The sequence below is a fragment of the Curcuma longa genome, chromosome 2, assembly GCF_044706935.1.
Source record: "Curcuma longa cultivar G26 ecotype Majalengka, Jawa Barat chromosome 2, ITB_CL_G26_1.1, whole genome shotgun sequence".
NCBI lineage: Eukaryota > Viridiplantae > Streptophyta > Magnoliopsida > Zingiberales > Zingiberaceae > Curcuma > Curcuma longa.
This window is the reverse complement of record NC_133862.1, coordinates 583537-596865: the sequence shown is the minus strand read 5'-3', so window position 1 is coordinate 596865 and position 13329 is coordinate 583537. Positions and strand designations below refer to the sequence as shown.

Sequence of the window (13329 nt, the reverse complement as noted above, 5' to 3'; positions counted from 1 at the left end):
AGTTAGAATTTTGATCCCCAACTAGAATGGGATAATTTGGTGTCGTACTATAGCACTCTGAGGTTGGAGACATCAAGGAAAAGAAAGAGAGAAGGTGGAAGGAGAGGAGAACAAGGAAAGAGAGAAGGAAGCATATTACCTTCTTCTCTATTTTAGGATGCCGCAGTTAAGCTAAGAGAAGGTGAATATTAACAAGGAGATTGTGGGATGTAAAGGAGGAGAAGATCGCACTTTTGAACTCTCATTTGACATTGGGGGACCTCGCCATTGCGTACATGATCTTCCATACACTGTGGAAGTTGGAACATGAAGAAACTTTACAGAAGTTGAAACATGCATGCGAGTTCATTGACCCTTTGAAACTGTGGAACCCTTGACAATCCTTGTCGACATCACAGGATGCTCACACAACCTTGCTGACATTGAGAACCCATGCACAATGTTAGCTCATCGTGATAACATTTGTCGATTACCGTATCAAGAATGTTTTGATGTTGGCAGACAAAATGGTAAATTCTTTCCTTGCTGACCTGCTCAATTCAAATGGATCGAACAGTAAAAACAAAGGTTTTGTAGTTCGTCTAGTTAATTCATGTGAATTATGGCAATCAAACATTCATATACAATTTAAGCAATCTAGTGAACACATTTAAGTTGACTGCACACTTTAGTTGAGATGTTATCTTGTTCAAGCATTGCATGCATAATTTCTTTCGAATAGCAAATTTTTTTTTAACAAGCCACTTAGTGGAGATTGATTTATGCTTTTAATGGCTAGCGAAATATGACAATAGATATGTATACTCCCAACTTGAGGGAGTGTTAGGAGTAAATGAGTTTAGTCCAAAATTACTAGTTACCAATACATTGTAATGCTTGTCACAGTGATTAAAATCATGATATATACTGCCAAAATGGGTGACATATACCATTCTTCTGGTTTGCTAAGGTCGAAATTTGGTGTCAAAACAATGACACTAATTATAATAATTGGATTGATGCTGAGGGATCACAATGGGAGGGAATTACAAGACCAATAAAAAGGTCTTGACAGAGATAAAGGTCAACCAAGGAAGAAATCCATTTGAAGTTGGCCAAGGTTTAAAATTCCTGTATATCTGATGATTTTAGTTTTAGCCTAAATTTTATTGTCTATGAATTATCATGCCAATACGGTGTGGGTTGGGTCTGGCTACCCATGTTTTAGGTCTGATTGAGATTTAGACTATTTTTTTAATATAATTGGTTTCAATTGAGGCCTAATTAGATTCCCAATTGGTGGAATTAGGATTTTATGATATGTAGGTATTTAATTTGAATCAAACAGGAGCTAAGTCTAGCTAAAGTAGGTTATTGTATAAGTACATGCCAGCTGAATTGAGTTATTGTATATGAAGATATGTAGCATACCTACTACTTGTTGGATTTCTCAAGCTCCTCACCCTTACTCTCCCCACCTGAATGGAAGGAGAGCAAGCTGTCATCCAATGCGATATTGGTTCACGAGAACCGTTGCTAAGTGCCTATATTGTCAATCTGCATATATTGATTGAACTTTGTTACTTGATAAAAAGCTCACACAAAACCTCTGATATGTCTTTTCCTTTGTCCCTTTGTCACAAACCCTCATCTCAAGCTCTTCCAACTGCCTCTGCCTTTAGCCTCCCTTCTCACCCAGTGTGTGGTCGTTTCATCTGATAGAAACTGAGACAATGGCTTGTGTCACTTGATGCAGGCACTATATAAATTGGTGTCAGAGCAATGCAGAGAAATGAATACTTTTCTTGTACACACACACAAGGTTTGTAAATCTCAACAAAGGAACAAAAAGGTATGTTGAAGGACATCAAATGGACATATGGTTAATTATATGAAATAGCCAATTGTAAATAAGCTGATAATCATTTACTTAATAGTAAGGCAATCTCCTTCTAGAGGCTCTTCTTTAATACTATTCTCTCTTTCAAATATCATATGAGAAAGGATGGACAAAGATCAAATCCTTATGCACTTTGGAGACAAACTTTAATTGTTTAGTGTAGCCAAAACTTTTACTATCCGAGACCTTTTCTAGAATTAACTTTCGTGATTCTCTAGGCTGGTACTTTGTTAGTTGAATTGAGCTACCATCACTGTATATTACACTCTTGTTGGAACTAATCTTCCATGATTTTTTTTTTTGAATTTTTAGGTGCTTGTATAGTTATGATGGCTGCAATATCTTTATATATATATATATATATATATATATATATATATATATATCTATATTTTGATTGTTAACACTTGTGAATTGCAGTGACTCGAGCTCTGTTGCTTGCTAGGGCACCTTCTTCTACTGATGTTTCAGGACATCCAATTGTTAAGGTTTAATGACTACCTCTTGATTATGAGTTTTACATATGCTTCCTATGTGTTCATGCATAAGATTTGCATTTTAACACTATTACATACAGTGAAGTAATAATTCCATTGATGCAATTTAACACTATGAACCAAGGTTGTCAGGATGAAGATCCTACCTTCCTAGGAAGAGGACCATAGGCTTGGATCGTAGCTTCGAAGCTTAGGACTGTAGGATCCTACAATTAGAGAGAACATTTGGAATCATGTTTGACATTTATAATTTAACAAATGTATTGAATTTCAATATATTTTATTTGTAGAAAGTCATTCCAATATCATGAAACAAAATAAAATTATTTATATACTAAATATTATAAAGGATACAATAAATTCTTAGAGCGTTTCGTCTTTATATAGCTAGTAGCAACTTTTTCTATAGTTGATGATTGTAATAATTAAAAATTATTTTTTTATATAGAAGTTACATAGAAGCTAAAAAGAATGCTACATAATTGAAATCTTTCTCAAAAAAATACGATACAATGAAAAAATATTTTCTAAGTCAATCATTAAAATGTTTAATGGAATGAGAATGCATTCTAGTCAAGATTGTTGAGAACGAGATCCTTTGTAGAATCAATTTGTAGGATTTTAAGTTTCTGGTCCATTTAGATCTTATGTTGGTTCAACCATATATTTCATCAAATTGAGCTTGAGCTCTAGTTTAAGCCAAAATTTGAGTTAAATGAAAACTAAATGTTTTCATTAATTAAAAATTTAATGCAACTTCTTGCAATGCATAGTAAGAATTCGTACAATAGACTCAAATGTGATTTGACCCTTCTTCGGGACCCTGTATGGGCAGAAGCTTCGTACACCGAGCTGTCTTGTTTTTAAAAATTTAATGCAACCTCAAAATCAACAATTAATTACATAATCAATTAATATTTGTATATAATAGTAATAATAGGTAAGTAAAGTAGGAATATTATAGAGGCTATCAAGGAAAATCTGAATATACTCACCTATGCCTAATGGAGACTTGATGCAATCTAACTAAAAGGAAGTTACAACATATTCGCTTCTGGAAGATGAAGGCGACTTAAGGGGCTATCTTATCATCACTAATCTGAAAGCAGTCTTGATGTGCTTATCTTTCCTATTTAAGATTTGACACAAGAAACTTTGTTAAAATCACTTGATTCTAATAGAGCCTCAAGGCCTTCATATGATAATTACTTACCAAAGGCACTTCGTTATCAAGGGAAGATTCAACATGCTAGCTTTTAGGGCTGTAAATGAATCAAATGTTCATCAGTAAGCTTGATGTTCAGGTTGGTAAGAGATTGCTCATGTTCATTTAATATACACAAGCTTGGTAATTAATAAACAAGCTTGAATAACTTATTAAACTAAATGAACAAGCTTGAACACATATATGTTCATCTCGTTAATCATGTTCATTAATAAAACACTTATCAAATTTGTAAATAAACATTAATTGTTTGAAATATTAAGTTCACTAATCAACCAGAGAAGGTTAAAAATGTAAGTTATAAAATCAAACAAGCTCAAATTAAGAACTCAATAACATCTAAACGAACCAAACTCAAGCAAAATTCAAGCTCATAAAAAAAACCAAGTCAAGCTTGAACAACCGTTTCAACAGCTTGGTTCATTTTATGCTTGGCTTGGTTTGGCTTGATTTTGTTACCTTATCAAAAAAGCTTGAATAACACAAAGTTTGCCTTGGCTTGGACTTGTTTACAATCCTACTAGCCTCTTCTCATTGAAGAGTTGACTCACGATATCAAAGGAAACTTTGTTATGCCTGTGACTGCTTGATTAATACTTAGCACAAAATAACATGGGAACAGAAGCCTTGATGTGCTTGTCTTTTTTGGAGAATCAAGACAGGCCACTCTTTTGCAATAATCAAAGAGAATTTTGGAGCTGCGATAACACAAGTCATCATGAAGAAAATAAGGAGAAAAGAGATTTGTGAAGCTTATGCTAGTCAACCTTGAGGACCAGGTTTTAGGATGATAAGGTCCTCCAACAGGGACTAATTCAAATACTTCCTTCAAACTAGAATTATCTCCCTTTATTTAAAAAAAAAAAGTTATAGGCACTAATTCAAGTTACCTGTCATGTTACTCCTTATATTTTTCTAGAATTAGTTATTTTATTGTAAATATATAGATATAAACAAATCTAGGAATAAAATAGCCTATGAATTTATGGAGGTCTATCCCCTTGAAGGGATCAATCACTTTTCTCTTCTCTTTTGTTCCAGTTCTCCATTAGGTAGGACTTTTGTTCCTATCATCTTGCATGCAAACTTGGTTCTCCATTTCATAGACATTCTTTGAGGTAGTGATTTTATGTATCAACATGTGGAACTCACATATGGGGCATAAAAATTTAATGTCGCATTGATCATGTGGTAGACATTCCCAAAAAGTAGGATCTGATACGTTCCAATAGGTTTGTGATTTGTTTCTGCTTTGGCGCTCACATTTAGGAACCTTACAATATGACACATGAAATTGAGCGGAAACGCGCACTGTCTGCAGTGCTTTCTCAAACAAGACAGCAAGAGCAGAAAGAGGCAGAGGTATTATTGTTGCATTATGTTGCTTATTTATGCGCCTGTGTTTCAAATTCTGATTTATTTCTTACCATTTTAGATCCTCGCGGAAGCTAAACAGATAATGGAGTCACGCATGGCTAGTAAAGTGAATACGACCCATGTGAGTTTATACTAACCCAGTCATGTCTTTCTTAATGGTTTCAGTCAAAATGCCGCATAGCTATCATGTAACAATTTTATTACTGCAAATTTCTGAAGCTTAAAACTGTTTTAAGGTTGTACAAAGAGAACTTTTGCCTCAAAGGAATATATATGTATATATATAGTTTAGTTGTAGATTTACCATTTCTTTCTGCTTATTAAATAAAACAGATGCACTTAGATTAGATTTTCATGCAGAGTGCAGAAGAAGTTGAATTGCCGGGTAACCAAATAGGTAATGAAGGTGCAGAGGCTGCTGCTCATGATGAATCCATACTGCCATCACCTAACATCCATCTGTCATCTTCAGCTACCACACCACCAATAGCCACAGTAGAGTGTACCTCAACTCCAGCTTCACTTCGCATGGTAGATCTACTATTTTCTTGTTGTCTTTTTTGTTTTAATTGGTCATTTAGTAATTTTAGCCTTTCTTCCACTGTTTGTTGACTGTGATTTCTAGGATCAGTTTGATTCTCATGCAAAGAATTTGTCTAGGTTTTTTCTAGTCACGCATTGTATAGATAACAATATATGTGGTCAAAGAAGACAACTGTCATATCTCGGTGATTTCTCACAACTAGTCAGTAATGATAGATTCTCATGTGTTTCCAGGTTGGCTTGGATGAGTTTTGTTTTGAATGTTCTTGTTATATCCAGTTACATGCGAGATTCTCTAATTATCTGACAGTTCTCATGTTATGTACCATAATTTGTAAAATAAGCATGCTTCTTGATTAATTGCCAAACAGCAAATTTTTGTTGCTACTACAAAAAGTCTTCAGTTTGCATTATTTCCTGTAAGTGATGCTAAGTAGTCGATTCATGATTGCCTCATTGAAACAAAGTCTACTTTGCCACAAATATTTTTATGCTGCACAACCAATGTGGTACATTGTTAGTAGATCTTTTTTTCCTCTTCATTAAACATTAGCTTGCTAGCTATGAGCAAGGTTTGTATTTCTTTCTTCTGTTGTAGTGATAGAGTCCACGTTTGAAGTAGATAGAAGGATAATCATGTGAGAACAAAGAAAAAGTGAATTAATACCTCAAAGTGATTTGTTTCTACCTGATAACAGGTAGTACAGGGGTAGCATTAATTTTAATCTTAAACTGAACTCATAATTTCACTTATAGTTCTGTGTTGTTTTGTGCTATGATAATCATTATCTCATCGTCTAACCTGACTATATGAGGTTGGCTATTTTTTTATACTTTCTATGTAACCTAAATAAATCTGATTTGGAATTGGTACGAATAGTCTTGTTCAATTCAAATCTGTATCATTTGTGTTAAATTTGACCGGGCAAACATTTATTTCATAAGGTTAAAATTCTTAGCAAATGACACAATCTATATGTTCTTAACACTCCTATCTGTGGGTGTTGGGATTACAACAAACTGACTGAAGCTCAACTCTCAGACTAGTTTAATTGAGGTTATATTCTATATTTATTTAAATGGGCATGATTCAAACATACATCTTCTGCACCTACATGTTAAGTTTGGTTGGGTGAGCGCTATAATCTAATAGCTTGTGCCATTGGGAAAGGGCATATTCTTCTCTTAAGTCTTAACAATAGGAAAATTCATACTTTTAGTCTGTCTTAATTCATCATTTATATTCTCTCGACTTTATTCTTTTTCTTCTACATTTGCTCATCACAGATGCATGCCAATTCAATATGCATCATATCATCAACAAAGGATAAACAACAACAATAATCATGACAGAGTTCACTCTTCGCTTTTTTTCCCCTTCTCTTCTTATTGCTGGTTGTGTATCATTCGAAATATAAGGATAAGGTTTAATGCATTTGAGGTATAAATGTGAAAATTACTTCTAGAAACCTTTTGGAATGAGCATGTGAATGGTTCAGACATAATACATATTCACTACACAGAGCCGTTCACCAGTGGCTATTTTTTGTAACAAGTGCAAATTTACTGTTAGTATAAGAACTTAATCGATGATACATCCATAGAATTAGGGAGCATCTACTTTGTGATAAATAACATATGCAATTAGTATGCTGGTTTCCAACATTTGCAATTAAATCAAACATAAATGCCTTTGCAAAATATTAAAATAATGAAGAATTGTTAAATTTAATTTAGGGAGACATAACACCCACACAAGAATTATCTTGCAGTTACTCATGATAATCACATTGTACTATTTAATTGGACTGAAACTAATACACTTAGTATCTTTTGTATCCTTGGGATATTTCTATGTTTGATAGACTATCAATATAATGAACACAAATGGGCTCATTCATTTTAATATATCCCAGTCTACACCTTTAAATGAAGCCGCCATATTGCTAATTAAGTTTATTTGGATGTGTTATTTGTTTTGATGTAATATCCAGCCACCTTTTCTTTATATAGTTATTTGGATGTGCTATTTGTTTTGATGTAATATCCAGCCACCTTTTCTTTATATAGTTTGCATTTCTCCAAGCTGATCATGGATTTAAAAAGCAGCCTATGCAGTTTTAATAGGGACTGAATCATATATTATTAAGTTGCTGTAGGTGTGTATTTTAAATAGCTATCCATGCAGACTATTAATAGGCTCAGTTGACTTAGGTTGAAGTGTTAGGCAGGGTAAAAAAAAACCAGTATATTTTGTTGTGGTTTTCTTATTTAATAACAAAATTCTTACCTCAATCACTTGTTCACTTTCAAGCCCTATCTTTGCTTGTAAAGTTGTTTTGATTAGTTATGTGAAAGAAAAGATATTAGAAGATATTCACCCTTTGTTTTTCTTTATTTTTGCTAGATTCAACTTTTATTATTTTCAAATTCCTCTACAATTTTTTTCTATGTGTATCTTGATAAACATATCAAATATTTATTTTCCTTTTATGGATTTTATTTTTTAGTGCATTACAATCTCTGTACAATCATGCAATGACTCTAACATCATAATATATCGCAATATATCTAAAATTATTTCATCCCTCAAATTCTATCATGGTATCACAACAAACTTTGATCCTCTATTACTTGCATTATGTTCTTGTTTGGAGGGAAGACTACTGGATGATATTGATCATGGTCTCCCCCTCCCCCTTGACTCTGTCCTCCTGCTTCATCTTTATTGCTCGACATTGATATCCATGTGATGCTACCATTCCCATTAACGTTTCTGTCCTCTATAGCATCCTGGATAATTATTGCCTTGGTGATCAGAAGGTGTGATGTTCCTACGTAATGCGACATCGTCGCTAACCTCACCAACTTGTTTGCCCTTTTTTGTATCCTTATTGTTGTCTTCATCAACATTTTCCATTGGCATGCTATCCAAGCCGTGCCTTCTACCTCTGCAATCACTCATCAAAGAGTAGTATTAGAGTTTTTGCACAATCATTCTTCAACATATTATCTAGTAATCTTATGAAAATGGGAAATCATGTGTCGGGTGTGAGAGGTTTTTGATTTGGCAGTGGTAATTTGTAAGTGTAATTGTGATGTAACAATTGTTTCTTATTCAATGTAGATGAACTGTTGGGTTAAGTGGGTGATTCATTATGGGCCAAGTGGATAATTCAATTTGATGTTATGTAGTGGTTGATGGTGGACATGTCGTAAAGGTCTTTGCAGTCTCCTTAAGGCTAGAGAAACCTTTAATTTGATTTCAGTCAATCATTCTTGGTGGCAAGTGTGTGGTATGCTTATAATCTAACTTTAGTTTCTAATTTGGAAATTCTTGCACATGTTTAATGCAAATTGAAGTTACTTTCAATGCATTTGAAATGAGATTGAAACACAAAGATATTAGAAGGTATTTTCTGTCAATTTGATTTAATTTTTTGTATTACCTTTGATTATTATCAAATTCCCTTGATTTTGTATAGATTTATCATACTATTTCCATATAGCATCATATTGAATATTTCCCCCCTTTATGCTTTTCCTTTTCCATTATATTTCAATTTCTATAAAATCATGTAACCATCGCAACCAAGGTTTAAAATTTTGAGTCATGTCAAAGTTTTAGTCTTTAGCCGAGATAACACTCAATATTGTGTCGTCATTTTGGTGTATGATGCTGGTGGTGAATTGGAGATGGAAGGATGAAGAAGATAAAGACAATATCTTAATTCATCTCAACATGTGTTATAGCATGCCAAAAGAGTGTTGAGTCTTGGCATAGTATGATACTATGATTGAAGAGACATTGTCCGTGTCTAATAATATTGAATTTTATTAATTTATTTGAATGATACGTTTCGACTATGTCGTCTAACACGGTAAGTGATTTCAAGTTATGATACCAAGATTCACATAATTGAGATCGTACCTAGGAATGATGAGTTATTAATTGGATCACAACATTGCTTTTTTTTTTTCAAATCTGTACAATTTTGCAATTCTTTTGGTTGAAAATTTATTGGAATTCTTTCGGTCACCCAAGTGAGATGCATTAAAGATGAGCCTAATAAGGTACTAGTGAAGGATGAGAAGATAAAGAAACGATGAAAGAGGTATTTTCACTAACTTTTAATGAAGATTTAGATGATCAACTTAGCTTAGAAAATTTAAGCAGGTCAGAGGAATATAAAAATTTAAAAACTTGTTTGGTTTCATGCTTGAAAGGTCGACAGTAGAAGTTATAAATCTTCTTAAATAACTGATTGAAAAGTATCGACATACACATGATATTCATTGACCTAGCAAATGCTTATGATAGAGTCCCGAGAGAAATTATATGGAGAGTTCTATGATAAAAATGTGTTAGCATAGTGTATATTAAAACAATTAAAGATATGTATGATGATGTAATGATAAGGGTGAGGACTCCAAGTAGATTAACCAAAGCATTTCCTATAAAAATAGGGTTATATCAAGGATCAAATCTAATTCCATATCTTTTTACATTAGTTATAGATGAAATACACATAACCAGGCATACCATAGTGCATGTTGTTTGTAGATGATGTTATTTTGGTCGATGAGACACTTGAATCAGTAAATGTTAAGCTTGGATCTTGGCAGAAGACACTAGAAGTTAAAGACTTTAGACTTAGTAGAGTAAAAACAAAATATATGAAATTTAAATTTAGAAGTTATAAAAGAAGTAGCGAAACAATTGTAAAGATAGGAGATGACGAATTACTTATAACTGAAAGTTTTAAGTATCTATGATTTATTTTGTAAAAGGATGGAGGGGTTGATAGATATATTTTGCATAGGATACAAGAAAGATCATTAAAATGGAGGAAGACATCAGGTGTTCTTTGTGATATAAGGTACCTCTAAAGCTCAAAGGGAAGTTTTACAAAATGGTAGTTAGATTTGCTATGATATATGAAGTTGAATGTTAGGCTATGAAACGAGCACACTGCACATAAGCAAAAAAAATAAGAGTCGCAGAGATGAGGATGCTAAGGTGGATGCTAGAGAGAAAGTCAAAGTTACATCAATTGAGGGAAAACTTCGAGAGACATTTAAAATGATGTGAACATGTACTTAGGGGACCAACAAGTACCCCAGTTAGACGTTGTGAGATCATGACAAATATGCATATTAATCGAGGAAGAGAGAGATCAAAGAAGACTTGATTAGAATTCTTGATAATATGATATGAAAAAGATAGATCTACTTTTAATGATGGTTATTTTTAAAATGTTAATGTGAATGTAAGCATATTCCACTAAGTCAAGGTTATCAGAACTGAGATGCTACCTAAAAATGATAAGGGGTTGTTGCTTAAATGGTAGATTTGTAAAATAGTGACCCAATTTCAATCATAGTTGAGAATAAGCGAATTTGGGAGATAGGGCAGTACAATCATATGGTCTGATTACGACATCCATGATTTGCACCTTCTCTAGCCTTATTGACTTGATATTTTGATTGTTTGGTCATCATCAACAAGCAATGTTCTATATCACTTCAAGATATACCAAGATCGACTATTTGTTGCTTCTTAGGGACTTGAGAAAAATCCACTATCGTTAGTGCCCATGTTTTTTGCATCATGATATCATGTTGATGTGCTAATTAATTTATATGACATTGGCTTTGTGTTGCAATGTATGAGAAATTTTGATCATGGGAGTTAAATATTAAGCTATGAATCCAGTACACTAGCAAAAGATGAGAGTCATAGAGATGAGAATGTTAAGGTGGATATGCAAATATACGAGGATGGAAAGGATACGAAATAATAAGATTAGAGAAAGAGTCGGGGTTGTGTCTATTGAGGAAAAATTTTGAGAGACATATTTAAGATGATATTTACATGTACATAGGTTATGCGAGATTATGACAAATACACATATTAAATTTTGTTAGCAACAAATAAAATAATATAAAATTCATTTAAATATAGATGAGGATATAATAGGAAATCGAATCCAACGGTATAGGAGGATTCATATACTCGACTGCACTTAGTAGGATAAAAACATAGTTGTTGTTATCTTTATTAGCACATGGAGCTATTGCACACACTGCATTAGCATCAGACCACACACAGTTTAGCTTACATTGTTGCACTTCAGCATCTTGAAGTATCTGCTTATCATGTTCCTCAATAAAGTATCTGTTCCTCAAACCTTTCATTAGAATACTGCAGAATGTGAACAATATTTTAAGTAAAATGGCAAACATCGTTTCTGTTGATTACTGTCTTCTGCCTGGTATTTCATTATTTGCATAGATGTCAGTTCGCCCGTAACCTTATAGTGCATTTGATGTAGTTACTTCATTATGATAGGAGCTTATACTGTTCAAAGCCAAAGATTATCTATCTTTTACAATTGATTAGAAAATCAGAGTACCATGATCATTAAATGTAAATTTTAAATTCTTGCTAGACATTCCTATTTAAATGGTTACATTTTTTTTATCGGAAATTGTTTCCTGCTTATTTGATGGTCAATTGTTTCCTTTCATAGTGTTTTCTATTGCTTTGGAGTTATCTCAACTAATCACATTTTTTCAGCTTCGTGTATATTTGAGAACACATGCACTTGACCAGATGGTGCAAGCTGCAAACTCAACTGCAGGCTTGAGGACCATCAAAAGGGTATTCAGACACTCCAAGATCTAGGGGTTTGTTTCTTTTCCCTCAATCTGTCCCAATAATAACAAATAATTGAGATTTCTTTTGTTTTTATATTCTTTTTTTATGTCTGATCAGACATGAAATAAACTTTACTATGTTTATTAATCTTCTTTTGTAGGTTCATCTGAAACCAAAGGTTCCAACTAAATCAGTTTGTTCAGAACACCTTGAATTGAGAAAAGAGATACTAACACTGCTCAACCTACAAAAACAGGTACATATTATGCTACTTTACCATTTCCAGTCAATGTTAAGTTTTTATAACAGTCTGTGCTGAAGTTTTCCTATGGGAAATATGATTGATGCAACATCTAGAGCAACTCAACTCTTCCCAAGTGGCAATTTATAATAAAATTAAAAGACTAAAGATTATTAATATTGAAGAGCAATTAGGTTCAATATGATTAAAGGGCAGCCTGGTGTACGAAGCTCCCGTTAATGCGGAGTCCCGGGGAAGAGTTTATCGTATACAATTTTACTCTGCTTTCAAGAGGTTATTTTTGAGATTTGAACCCGTGACCTCCAAGTCACATGATAGCGATTTTACTGTTGAGCCAAGCTCCCCTTTCAATTAGGTTCAATATGATTAAATAAAAAATAAAAAAATTTGGTATGCTAAAGATGACTATTAGATATTATACTTAGAAGAGTAAAATCTATTAGTCTTTATGTGCAATGTGTAAAGATATGCAAAAATATAGTCAATGTAATAAAAATAATTAATTTAAATATTATTAAGTGTTGTAGCTTCACAGGACGAGCTCATTGAAGGGAGTAGATCCATGTATTCTACCTTAATTAGCTGGGAAAAATGTTAAGCAATGCAAGGACGCTAATAAAGATCCAACCTAAACTAGATCAACTACCAATACGATTGTGGTTCTTTTAGCAACCGACCCTAATTTTACTCGTGAATGTTTGCTTTTGGTATGTAACTCTCTCTTCAACTCCACCGTGCTCCTTGACCACTCTTAAAATTCTAAAAAATGGTGAAACAAAATTCCTGTAAATATGGGAACAAAAGATGGCAAAAATAACAAGAGGTTATAAGTTTCTAGTCAACTCAAAGCTTGAATCATCCTATATGACTTAATGGAGAAGATTA

The 13329-nt window shown here is 33.2% G+C and overlaps 2 protein-coding genes across 4 annotated transcripts in view; both read left to right on the top strand.

The window, feature by feature from the left end:
* Positions 1-13329, top strand: part of LOC141820036 (SWR1-complex protein 4-like) — a 47338-nt gene that overhangs the window by 17543 nt on the left and 16466 nt on the right. For all 3 annotated transcript variants that reach the window (XM_074707326.1, XM_074707320.1, XM_074707333.1), the window contains exons 8-11: positions 2300-2367; positions 4871-4963; positions 5037-5099; positions 5339-5509. In XM_074707326.1, the coding sequence (XP_074563427.1) occupies positions 2300-2367; positions 4871-4963; positions 5037-5099; positions 5339-5509 (395 nt within the window). The remainder of the gene's footprint in view (positions 1-2299; positions 2368-4870; positions 4964-5036; positions 5100-5338; positions 5510-13329) is intronic.
* LOC141818041 (SWR1-complex protein 4-like) overlaps positions 9388-13329 on the top strand; it is a 12389-nt gene continuing 8447 nt past the window's right edge. The window contains exons 1-3 of the mRNA XM_074705635.1: positions 9388-9402; positions 12102-12185; positions 12343-12438. Of these exons, the coding sequence (XP_074561736.1) occupies positions 9388-9402; positions 12102-12185; positions 12343-12438 (195 nt within the window). The remainder of the gene's footprint in view (positions 9403-12101; positions 12186-12342; positions 12439-13329) is intronic.